At 33.6% G+C, this 13650-nt stretch overlaps 1 protein-coding gene across 1 annotated transcript; it reads left to right on the top strand.

The window, feature by feature from the left end:
- The first annotated feature begins 7530 nt into the window (after window positions 1-7530).
- LOC132558742 (E3 ubiquitin-protein ligase MSL2-like) lies at window positions 7531-8752 on the top strand. Its single transcript, XM_060223338.1, has one exon. It carries the CDS (start codon window positions 7580-7582, stop codon window positions 8750-8752), a length of 1173 nt encoding a protein of 390 aa, XP_060079321.1. The 5' UTR covers window positions 7531-7579.
- The last annotated feature ends 4898 nt before the right edge of the window (window positions 8753-13650 follow it).

The following is a 13650-nucleotide window of genomic DNA, read 5'->3' as shown; positions in this document are numbered from 1 at the left end:
AACGGTGAGATTGGCTTATCGCCAAAGTAATTAAACAGATTGAATAACACTTAATTTGTCCTGTGTTTATGCTGAACAGGAGAGGGTTACTTGTGAAATTACTAATACAAGTCTGTGGGATAGACATCTGTCACTAGTAGCATGACCTCGTGATGATTCTGTCACGATGACCGAAATGTAAAGTTCACTTACATACAGCTAACTGAATATCAGGAAAACTAGATTATTAATTTTAACTAGCGTAGTTATTCACCATATTTCGATAGGAATTATAATTTTCTACGAGAAATAATTCCACTTTTTTTTCATTAAAACATGAAATGACTAGAGAAGACGGCATGAATCGACCACACATTGTGAAATATGGAATGATGTGTTTTTGTTTTACTTCTATTTACTAAAATAGTTAGTATCCTACTTGTAGAGACACACTATCCTGGTTCTAAAACGTCATGTTTGCTTCATATTCAGATATGTTAATTATACACACTATATGTACTAAAATGTTCACAATTCAACAAGAGATAGGATATTTTTCGGTGGTTTAGTCTACCGTCTTCAATACAATCGTATGGACGTTGTCAAGAGCTGGGATAGGGTAGTCAGAATTTATTGAGAATTCAGCATTGTTTATTTCAAAACGGGTTATTATCGATACAACACCTTACATGTGTGTTTTTACTTTTCAGAAAAGGGACATTGTAGGAAGTGACTCTAGATAAACATATTGAATGTCGTTGATTAAGCGGAAGAACCACACACAAGTGAAACATCTTGCCTTAGCGATGCTATTCTTGTTATGTCTCGTCAATACATGATAAAGTTTTTATTACATTTTAATTTGGTCTTAGTTTTAGTAGATTAATATTCTAATAATTTGAAAAGTATTTACTTTTATCATATTTAAATCTAAGCAGCAGTAGCTCTAATGTCGACTCTAATGTAAAATTTAAGCACAGTCTCACGATGGTTTTGAGAGAATCGTACTTCATTACGTTGGATATTGTGGTACATATTAAACTATAATACCATCCGTGAAATTCTTTTAATCCGTTATCTCAATACAAACTACGCAAAGAACTAACGTGGAGTTTGATCGCCCGGCAGGAGTGTGGAACGAGAGACTTCGTGTTTGAAACATGGCCAATCTACATTAAGGAAAATAGATCTTATAACAGATAACTGTCGTAATATAAACTGTATTACGCAAATCAGTCTTTGTCATTTAAAGTATGAATTATAAAAAAGGTAGAAAACCATTCTCTAAAGTCCTTCAATGTAACTTTCACTTAAAGGGAAAAGTCAAACTTGACGAAAGGTCCATTCTGCGTTCTGATGTTAGATCTGTATGATACCTTAGTGGTAGTATTTTCATTACAAATCTGAATCTAGAAAACGTGGTTCAGTGTAGCAGGAGACCGGTCTTAAAGTACATTTTGAAAGATTTGCGTGTATCATCAGTATGCACATATATTTGTCCTTCATTTTTTTCATATATTTCATGACATTGGATGAGAATGAAAGGTACAGTACATTTTATTTTCTTGTTTTTATCTGCATATTTTGCTAATTTCAATATTCATATTTAAACCCCAACTTTTATACAATTCCATCTTACGAAAACTTTATTTACATAGCTATAGGCGATTATAGAGCGATCAAATCTTGTTTCGTCTGATTTTGTACTTAATATCTCATTACATGTCGGTAAGTCACTAGCGAGGAATAGTGCCAGGATATATCACTGTGCTGATTGCCAGACGGTTCCTTCACATGATCAAAATATTATATAAATTGTTAAATAATATACTGAAAGTGCGTAAACTGTAAGAGTGAGTATATCAGTATATTGTTTAACAGTATAGATGTTCAGTATATATATCTCTCAATATAATAGCATTCATGAAACAACCATTCAAATTAAACTGTCGTGTTTCTCGCTATAAAATTCGATTCTTTTTGTAAAAAGTATCAAAACAATACCCAGATCTGATTTCAGCATATTTTATTGCGACACAAATATCAAAGTGGTTAATAGCTTACAAAGTCCAAGAGTGGAGGAATGGCGTCTATTGGTACATGTACATATTATCTGTGATTTAATTTCATGAGAAGACTGATATCCAAAAGAAGATTTAGTAACTTCAATTTCAAATATTTACAATCTATTGCAGAGGCTAGCAAAAACCATCTTTAGTCACTGTTATGTTGAATTTCAGAAACTTCAGAGAAATTTTCCAGTCAATGATAAATTATCTTTGCTAACAACAAAAGTCATTGGACTGGGCTTAACATACTATGAAATTAATATGCTGTAAATATTGTGTGCATGTAGGTACGTATACATAATATCATTTTTAATTTTAGTGAAACTTCAGCTGGCATCCTGTCTTTAAAGACTGGAAACTACACCCGAGATTTCAAATTCTCAAACTTTTGATTTTGTTTCAATACTACAATTATTCTTTTATATTTTCATTCTACCATACTGTTTAATTACCGATCAAAACGTTTTGAATTAGGAGTAAACTGAAGTAGCCGACATTCACAGTATACACAATATTTTCCAACGGTGACCGCATACCAAGAAAATTCACATCTTCCGAGCTCCACATATTTTTTTCGGAGTAAAATTGTCCGAGTTCCACATATTTTTTTCGGAGTAAAATTGTCCGAGTTCCACATGGAAAGACAATGATTGCATCTAAGATGAATCTCTCATGTCGAAAATCAACAGCAAAAAATCGATATAGAAAAGGATAGTGGTTACATAGCCAGTTTTATTATTAATATAAACACAATTCCCATAACCTTAACGCAAGTGACTTCTGAACAGCAAAGTAAACAGGTGTAAAGAGAGGAAGGATTGGTATAGACGACAGATAGTTATAGTTAATAGTTCATAGTGTGTCACACTGGCATTTGGTTAGATCTATAAAATTAAGAGATCTAGATGGTTCGGATATCGTCATTTTTAAACGTAAAATTTCTTTTTAATTATGGGTAGTTTGAGTAGATACACAGCGATATTATTCACAACATTATTTTAGGATCTTTAAAACAATAGTCTATTCTATTGATTGTTATTAGATCAATATAGATACAATGTGAAATATTTCTTTTTATATATAAGTATAGTGATCCCAACAACAATATCAGCATAAAATGAGACTAACGCTATAAAAAAAGTGAACAATGATGCAGATAAAATGAAAAACGAATAAAATAATCAAAAGCATCCGTGAGCAATCCTGACAAGGACGCCCCCACCCCTCTCTCTCTCTCTCTCTCTCTCTTACTCACTCCTCCCCCACCCCCCTCTCTCCCCCCACCCTTCTCTCTCTCTCTCTCATAAATCTATAATCTATAGCTAATTAAGCTATATGTAGTACTAATCATGAAAAGAAATGATTGTCTAATCTTAGCCATATTTCTCATTCTAATGTTTAATCGTGTGACTAATGTTCTTTCACATTTGTATATCTGTCTGTAGGGAAAGGTCACATATAAGATTGTAAAACTCACTGACCAATCCTTTAGACAGTCTAATATGACAATGAAATATGTTTACGCTGAAAATGGCTCAAATAATAAATATTTTTGTCATTGAATTATTGGTCCATGATTTTAAGCATGAAAGAATAAACGAAGAGTCATAGTGGCTGTGTTGATAATAATGGTTCCATCAACTGCACTCGTATTTTGCAAATCCGGGAGTTGTTGAGCTGTTCCGTCAGGGCGTATAAGGTCTAATGAATGACGATTATTATATTTATACGTAGCGCAAATAAAAAAAAAAGATAAAGATAAATACCAAACTGTTGTTTACTACATGGTAAGTGAACTATATTTTTACAGATATTACAAATTTTATAATTCTTTTCAAAGCAAAATGTCTTTGTGGCACTTAGTGTGTAAATGAAAAACAACATGTAGAGGCTCCATATTTTATAAAAAAAAACTGAGTAGACTGAGTGATATCTCTGTGTGGTATTCAATATTTAGACAGCTCTTATGTGCACACGATTGCTAGTACAAGTGGGTTTGGTTTAATGTGATAATATGGTTATCTACCAAATGTATTTATTTGCTATTTTCTCAACTATGTTAATAATGTTATGGTACATTGGCCTCACACAATTGACTCGAATTTTTGTAGGCTTCCTAGGTATCACATATCAAAATGAGATGATATTCAAGCTCGGCGTAGGTAGTTGAATTTACAAGCTGTTCAGTATCCTTGAGCTCGATAGACATTTCGATGCCCGTCTGTCTGTATTGCTAAGGAATGTGAAGATAATCTTATTGAAGTAATTCTAACATTCTTGGGGATATATTTTGTGGAGCTAAAAAATATTCTACAATATACTTGTATAAATATCATTTTGATGCAGACTCCAATAATTCTCTCAAGTTGTGTTGTTCTTAGTCAAAACTTCTTTGTCGAATAGATGGTAATATGCTTTTCAAATTTAAAGTTGATTGACCTAAGCATGCATCATCAAACAATTGATTATTTACATAATTAATACAGCTAAAACAGGTGTCTGTCTTCTTTTTCAGATGAATTATATGCTTTATTCAGTTTTCAGAATCAAGTAATTTCAACCAACACTGAATGATTCTATATTTTCTAACACATGTACAGTACCTGAACATAGGTAAATGACCAAGTTCAAAATATATGATATTACACGAATATTTGCCTACTTTAAGTAGTTGCTTACCAAAATTGAGATAAACATTTTCGATGTCCAGCCCTGTGGAGGACACCTATAATTCACAGACATAACCTAAAATGCTGCTCACATATATACCTGTATCAAACCAAAAATGTAAGGCAACACATTAAAATTACTTAAAATAACCTATCGTAATATTGATGTAACCAATGTTACCTAACACCGCAGCAAAGTTATAAAATTTACCTTTCAAGTCACATGTTGAAAGTTTTGTAAAAATGACAAATACTCCCTTTATAAATCCCTTTTCGTTTACATGTACTACTTCTATAGATCTATTCCATGTGATGATGACAGATGTTTCCCTAAAGAATGGTCATCTAATTCATGATAGGTGGTTGTCTTTTTTTTTACCTGTTAGAACTTATAAAAACACAAAAGGTTACCTTTATATAAATACCTGCAGGACAGGTGCATATATTGAAATAATTTCGACGGGATTTTCCCCGTCAATTAACATTTTCCAATGAAATTCCAGCTCAGAGAGAGGGAAAAGAAAACAGCTATTTCTTTATTACAATTCTAGACACGTTTCTAATTCCGCTTTACGCTTCAACTGTTTATATACATGTATATACATGTATCATGTCAGCATGTATAACCGGTCTGATATGTCTGTTTTCCTTAGACTGCTTTAGAATGTTGGAAACTAGTATTTAATACCGTCATGTAAACAATGAAAGGTGAATGTAAAGAGTGATATTTTTGACAGCTAAAAGATACTATTATCCGGTATTCATACAGAACCAGTGTCTCAATAAGTCGATTGACTTATTAATACAGAACCAGTACCCCAATGAGTCGATTGACTTATTAATACAGATACAGTACCCCAATGAGTCGATTGACTTATTAATACAGAAACAGTACCCCAATGAGTCGATTGACTTATTGAATACTTATGATACAGTACCCCAATGAGTCGATTGACTTATTAATACAGATACAGTACCCCAATGAGTCGATTGACTTATTAATACAGATACAGTACACCAATGAGTCGATTGACTTATTAATACAGATACAGTACCCCAATGAGTCGATTGACTTATTAATACAGATACAGTACCCCAATGAGTCGATTGACTTATTAATACAGATACAGTACACCAATGAGTCGATTGACTTATTAATACAGATACAGTATCCCGAATGAATCTTAAAGGGTCCAAGTAAAGAACTTGCGATGACAACGTCGCTTACACAGTTTCTAAACCCTGTATGGATTCGTGTTTTGTGATTGTTTTCAACAGTACAGAGTGCATTTAAAAAAAACAACCATGTCACTACAAGTTGTTTTTACAAGGAACAATGACAGATATTCCTACGAAGATGACGATGAAACAAAAACAAGAAACCAAATGTGATTCATTCGAAATCGACACCTTTTTCTGACATCATCAAAATGTAATTACTGATAAGCGTAAGATCTTCATCATCTCATTAACGCAATGACGTCATAACAATATTATACATTTTTATGGGTCCATAACGTTTTAAATACAGCATTCAAGTTTATATTTCCAAGATCAACTTCAAATTTGTATGACACATCAACTCGTTATGTTAATTAGGGCGTTAATTAATCAAATGCCTCCGCTAGGAATCGAACCCTGGACTCCTGGTTTACTAGCCTGACGCTCAACTGATCAAGATAACCAATATCATCCGTCCAGGGTTTGATAGATGCGTGAACAAGGCAAGCAAAAATGGCTACGTGGCATTAAGAGTTCCGTGTGAGATGCAGGGGCATATTTAAAAAGCACCAGTTAGTCCCGTTAACAACATTTTTCTAACGTGCTTTGTTAAATTTTAGCAGACATAACATTTTTTAATCAAAAACATATCCTACCCTACAGGCCCAAGCAACAAACATGGGGTAATTATAATTGTGTAATCATAATCGATTGTAATCAATAACCAATTAATACGTAACTGACAGTGTTAAGTAACAGAAGATTTATTTTCGATTACTTGTAATAGTAATTGTAATTGATTACAGTGAAATTGTGATTACAATTTAATTACATTTTTATTGGATCAATTTTTTCGTATGTGAAGAAAAGTGTGATGGAATACCATGTAATGGGAACTTGATTGATTCTGTGGTGACATAATCAGTAGTCTGTACTATACAGATGGAGGTTCCATGCCTGTCCTAATTAGGGTATACCTGCCTGTAACAGGTAAGTTTTCACCTGGGTGCCCTAGGGCACACATAAATGTCAGATAAGGTGAATAAGGTTGACTATGTACTGATATAACAATGAACCGATGTTCTAAATCCTCCATGTGACAGAGGTTATTTTCCATCTCAACGTCTCCGCTAGGAATCGAACCCGGGACCACTGGCTTACTATTGCGGCTAGTATTTTACCAGGGTTACACTCCATATGATTGTTCAAGGAGTTTTCAGTTTGAGGCAGTCACAGTGTGAAGTTCATACCTGTTTTGATCACATCTGTACATGCAATATGTCTGGATGGAAGGAGCATTTCTATATTCCATAAGACTTTCAATCTTCATGAACTGACAAAGCAAACTAGGTAAGTCTACTTACTGTTTCTGAAAAAAGTAATATTGTATCATCTATAACATAAATTGTTGAGAACAAAGCTTTTGCCCCGCCTACCTCAACCCAACCACAGACCCATACTAGACTACTTGAATTTTCGAGCCAAGAGTTATTTCCCCTATAGATAAACAACACAAAATAATGACGTCACAAAATATGTACACACACATGGCGCACCTGGAAGTTCATTTAGCGAGTATTCGATAGAAAACTATGCGGTTAGATAGATACATGTTGATAATATTCACGACAATTCAGTGAAATGAATGCACTAAATATCTATCTTACCACATGTCGCTATGTCATGCAGGCAGATTTTGCCGATCGCGAATCTTGGAGTGATTTGTACCGATATTTACCGTTTCTTCGCCAGGCCTTATCGTGTTGTGTATGTCGGAATCTGATCGTAAGGCCGATGGGACCCGTGCATAATGTATGTCAACATTTCGTCTGCTTCGCTTGTATAGGTGGTAAAATGAAGCTGAAACCCCAGTGTAGTTGGTGTAAGCATCACGATGAATTTAAAGAGAATACTCAGCTTCGACTAGCAGTGATTTGTTTCAAGAAACTCTGTGAATACATATCGGACTCCCCTATAGGCACAGATTTACACATCCAGGCACGGTCACCTAATGGAGAAACAAACAGTCTCACCGCCATCTTACAGGAAGCATTAGACTTTGAGGATGATTTCACATTATCCTCGTCATTACCACCAAGCCTGGACATACTTACAAAACATAATTTATCACCAAAGCGCTCATCAAAATCGAAGTCACCATCAAAATGTGTCAAACGTTCCGATCAAAGTCATAATTCATCTACAGAGAAATCGGACTCACCAAAACTAATGTGTAGTATTATTAAAGACAAATCAACATTGGATATCAACCCTGAAGTATCATGCTGTAGCACACCTGGTAACAAAGTAGAACATGATTCAGAATTACAGTTAAACTCTACATCACAAAGTGATGAATCAATCGAGGTGAATGTAACTGACACAGATACTAGTACTGATTCAAAACCTGATAGTTCACTTAAAAGAAAACATGACAGTGATTTTGATTGTAGCAACAGATCTATATTATTTGAAAGTAGTATTCTCACCTCTGGATCACAGGGATCTAGGGGAGACAACTCTCAGTTGCTAGAGCCAGATACTCGCAGGCAAACACTAGGCCCAAGCAGTGATCATGAGCAAAAGGATTTGAAGACATGTAAATGTGGTCGTGGCGGAACAAATAGTCGTCTCACTTGTCTCGGTCAACGTTGTCCATGCTATATCAACAGACTACCATGTATAGGCTGCAAGTGCAAGGGATGTCGCAACCCTCGCAAGATCGAACACGACAGACTCAAAATAGTAAAAACAGAAAAAACAGCAGACATTGAATCCATTGTTAACAGTGAAAATATGTTTGTTGATGTTTAGAATGTTAGAGTGATAAGTGTTTTTGCATGTTTAAAATGTTTAAAAAGATTTTTGTTACTATCTGATCTTTATTTTCTTTCTTTTTTCATATATTAAATTAGACCATATGAAAATACATGTTAAGAGTGACTTCCTTCTTGATTCTTTCTAGACTTTGGGATCTTTTCTACCTATTGCAGTATCCAATAAATATTTATTGCTATAAACTGCTATGATTGATATAAGATTAGCTTACTTTTAAAATATCTATCAATCATACAAAGTACTTGTATGTTTTTTGGCAATTTGGTTGAGAGCGGTTGCACAATCACATATTACTTGGGAGTGGACTACATGAAACTTAAATATTTATGAGTGAGAGAGTAGTAGACTGTTTAAGGGAATATTTCTGTTTTATACGGCTCCTATTATTCACAATATTTGTTCACAAAAATAAGAAAAGCAAATCTTTTTAAAATGGTTATAAGCTAAATTATCCAATATACTTAAAAAGAGAAGCTTTATATGCATAAACATGTTTGTTATTATCTTATCTTTATATAGAAATATATTTAAGTTTGTAAAAAGGAGGTAGACCTTTAAAATCCCAATGCCTTTTTCTGTTATTTTTTAATTGAACACAATCAATCTTTTCCATGGAACTTTGCATTCCTTCTAGCCAGTCAAGCTTCAACATTATATAGAGCTACTTTATTGAAGATACAGTATTTGGATTATAGCTTTCCAGGTGTGATGATCACTCTAATTGAAAGTGCATGCAAATTATTTCTGTCTCCTGATACTAGGTAAACTCCTCAAGATCTCCACATCTGGCTTTGGCAGGCAATTGGTCTTTTTCTTTGGAAAGTGTATGATGGGCCCAAATCATTGTATCATAGTGACAGATGGTATATCTTTAACATCACTCGAAATTCTTCATTTGCTATTTCTTGGTTGATCATGGTGTCAAAAAGCAGGCAGTGTTATATAATACACCTGGTATGATTGGACTTTGAATAATTGAAGTTCTGTTAAAACCAGAGCATGTGATGTGTACATCTTAGCTAAGTGTTGTCATAGCTGGTAATTTTATTATGTATTGAATGCTTATTACAATGGTTTGAAGTGCATTTTCTATTTAATTTACATTGTATGTAGCTACCAGCAGTGTTTCTGTAATTTCAACAATATAAAATTTTAACAATTTCTTCTCTAAAATGACCGTTGGATTCTTAGGTCACCTGAACGAAGTCTCATAGTGACCTGTTGCTATCTCCTTTTGTCTGTCCTCTTGCATTGTACATTTACTTTTCTTATTCTCAGCTTCTTCTTAAGAACCATTTGTCCAATTCATACCACACGTGGACAATAGCATCAATACCTGTATGAGCATCGAAACAGTAAATAATTCTTGTTATTTTAAGAAATCTTTTCTTCTGAGAGACGTAATTGAAATAAGTGTTCGCTTAGGTTGTAATTTCAATGAGTAGCTCGAACAAAATTGCAACATTTTGACTCTGAATGTATCGTGGGTCAATTTTCAGGATGGAGCCAAGTACTGAAACATCAATGAAATTTAAATTTCTTGAAAACCTTGCACATTTGGTACTGGCATATACATTTAGAAGTTTTAGGAAATGATGCAAAGATTTGCTACACAAGGTTAAAGGTCATCAGCACTAAGAAGTGAAACTGATGATTTTCTCGAAAACCAACTTATTGTAAAGGTGTATGCATTTGGATGTTGTGTGGACTGATGCAAACATTATTTTGACCAATTTCAAGGGTCACTAGGTCAAAGGACAGAGGTTATCACTACAGGAGTATGATTGCCATTTGTTATCAATACTACAAATTTTTGGTATACTTGTAGGCATACCCATTTGAAAAACTAGTTCCAACACCAAACAAAACACTACATCCTTATGGTCACCACTCTTATCTGAGTGCCCTATGCAAATCAGTTCTGGCATCCAGGTTTTAGTTTTGATAGAAATTTGACCACTCAGAGAAAACTCATTGCTTCTTGAACTCGGGTGACTGTCTCTTGTTACGGAATAGACAGTTCTACATGTGTATTTTTATAGTGCTGTTACTCTATATTAGGTACATAACATGCATATATTTATTGATATAGATAGACACATACACATCTGTTTTAGTCCAATACTAAATAGCTGTAACATTTGGAACAGAAGGTTATTTTTCCCCCAAGTAGTGTTATATACAGTAGTCATTTTGTTATAATCCCTGCTCAACGAAGTTTTACTGAAATAGGCTCCATCTCTTCAGTGAAGAAGAACCACATAGTCCAAATCATAGAAATTGAATAGTGCTGCAGGGATATTAATTGCACAAGTGATTCAACTTGGGGGGATCCTTCCAAATGCTTGTTGAGGGAAGAATTTGATCTTTATTTTACATATCAGCTACTTAGGATTAGTTCAGAGCTGGTAAGGAAGATAAGCGAAGTCGAGAAACTACAAGTGATGTAACTAGGGATGTAATATGGAATATAGGGGGTGCCAAATTTGACTGACCTATCTGCACTTTAAGGTTAGAAAGATTTTTGTATACCATACCTAGAAAATTGAAAGTGGAAGGCAGGGAATATTCTAGCTTGAATGACATGTTTATTTGTTCAACAGAATGGTGGCATCATTGCTTGATGCATCTGTAAATGTCAACAAACATAAGATTTTAATATGTAGTTCTCTAATGACAGAGACTTCTTGTCAATTTATACTGATGTATATTCACAAATGTTTGAAGATACTTTTAATAATTCCAACTTTATCCAAGCATTTGTTAGGTACACAATATATTAAATTTTTAAACTAAATTTACATTTTTTCCATATGTTGTGTATTAAGCCAGCTTGATTAACAACAGTGTCACACTCCATATATACAATATAAAGACTGCCGCAGTAGAGCTTCTAATTGGTTTCTCTTTTCTTTGTTTTGTTGTCTTTTTTTGTTGTTTTTGGAAACTGCCTTGTTTGAATTAAAGCATTTTTTGTTTTTGTTTGTGATACAGACTAAAATCAAGACATAACAATAGATGTCTTAATATGATGATAGTTTTACAGTTGTTGTAACAAGTAATATCCCATATTGATCCTGTGCCTGTTTTTACTTTTAACATAGATCATAAGGTTGACAAATGATGGGGATGGTGAATTCATGAAATATGCAGAATATATGATATGATGGAACGATTTGCACACTTTTTGCAGTTTTTAGGTCATCTGTCCTTTTGTCCGGCGTCCATCGTACTTCGTCCGTCATAAACATTTTCAACTTCTTCTCAAGTTCTGCATGTCTCATTGAGCTGAAACTTACCTGAAATGATCGTGACATGATCCTGACCAAAGTTTGTTGATTTCGGGTTGGTCTGAAATCCAGCATGGCCTCCATCTTGAAAATACATTTTCGACTTCTTCTCAAGTTTAAAGTTTGAAATCTTGTATTTTATGTCAGATGACCGTTAAGGCCCATGGGCCTCTTGTTTGTTTTATCTTGTCAAGAAGAAAACCATCAAACAGTAGACATTTCAGTGATTTCTTTGTATACTTTATACAATAAAAACGTCAATGTTTTTTAATTAAGAATAGTTTCCATATCAGCTGACTTTCAGATTTGATGTCAATAGCATTGATGTGGCAATGATGTAAAATTAAAAGTGAAATAAATCATCGAAAGTGAAGCTACATATGAAACCATGACAACTAATGACATTAAAATCTTTAGTACCATCAGCTCGGAAATACAAATTGAAGTTGTATTTTCAAAATTGTAATATTTTAACATACCAATTTAATGTTTCCAACTCTTACTTTTTCATTTAGAATTACCAGTACAAAGATATATATTAATTTGGCAGGCATAAACTTGATCAAGCTTTAATACACTGTTAGACTGGGTTTATAAATATTTTTTCTAATAGAACTCTAATCACTGATGTTGCTTCACTGCCAAACAGAGGTGTTAAATGACAAGTTTTTTGCAAGCTCTCTTATAATTTTCATTTCCTTTATTACATTGTTCAGAAAAAAAATTACCCCATTTTTTATATGTTATGTAGAGAATGGTTTGTTAATCAGATTCATAGATGCTTGGCATCAATTCCCAACCCAGTCATAATATAAGGATCATGGGTTGACGATTGATGCCAAGTCCCTGTGCTTAGATTGTTGGAATTCTCTACTACTGTTGGGTACAGATTTGTATGTTGTGTACTTGAACTTCACTCTGTAGAATATGGGTTCTTTTAAGATTGATTGTTGTAGATGACTTGTAATAGCTAAAACGTGATATTTTAAAATAGTTTGATAATAAACTTACAAATCTGAGACATTTTAATGCATTGAAACAAATAGTCTCCCTTTGAATTCCTCATCCACCAATGATTGTCTTTAGACAGCTGCATGCAATGTATATTGGTTATGTTAATTAATTGCAGTACACAAGATTGTATAGTTTTCAAGTCTACGTAATACTGTATGTTACTATTATTATTTTCTTAACGGCCCGTCAACACATAAAAGGTCATTAAGGCCATCCACTGGTGAAACACACATTGATCCAAAAAGGAAATAACATCAAACAAACTAAAAGGTAAAAGACAAATGCTAAAAATCTTAAATGGTTATATTACCACAAAAGATTAAAATGGTAAGTTATGTTCTATGATGTAGACTTATATCTTTCAGATTAACTAAAATTTTAGAATTTCTCGAGTAGACAGAATGTCAATGCAGTCTAATAAAAAATGTTTAACGGCAAATGGCTCAGCACCTTATAATACTGTACAGTGTTAGTGTATAGCTGAACTCAAAACACTTGTAGTAGTACACTCATTTTACATTATCTATCAATGCACATTTTTGTTTTGTTTTTGAAAGGACCCTGGTGCAT

The sequence above is a fragment of the Ylistrum balloti genome, unplaced genomic scaffold (genome assembly GCF_031769215.1).
Source record: "Ylistrum balloti isolate Yb309-2 unplaced genomic scaffold, AGI_CSIRO_Ybal_v1 Utg370818, whole genome shotgun sequence".
Taxonomy (NCBI): Eukaryota; Metazoa; Mollusca; class Bivalvia; order Pectinida; family Pectinidae; genus Ylistrum; species Ylistrum balloti.
Note: the sequence above shows the minus strand (reverse complement) of the source record. Positions and strands in the feature narration are given on the sequence as shown.

Bases quoted from the DNA above. Each gene is read 5' to 3' on its own strand.
- LOC132558742 (XM_060223338.1), top strand. From the start codon at position 7,580: ATGAATGCACTAAATATCTATCTTACCACATGTCGCTATGTCATGCAG.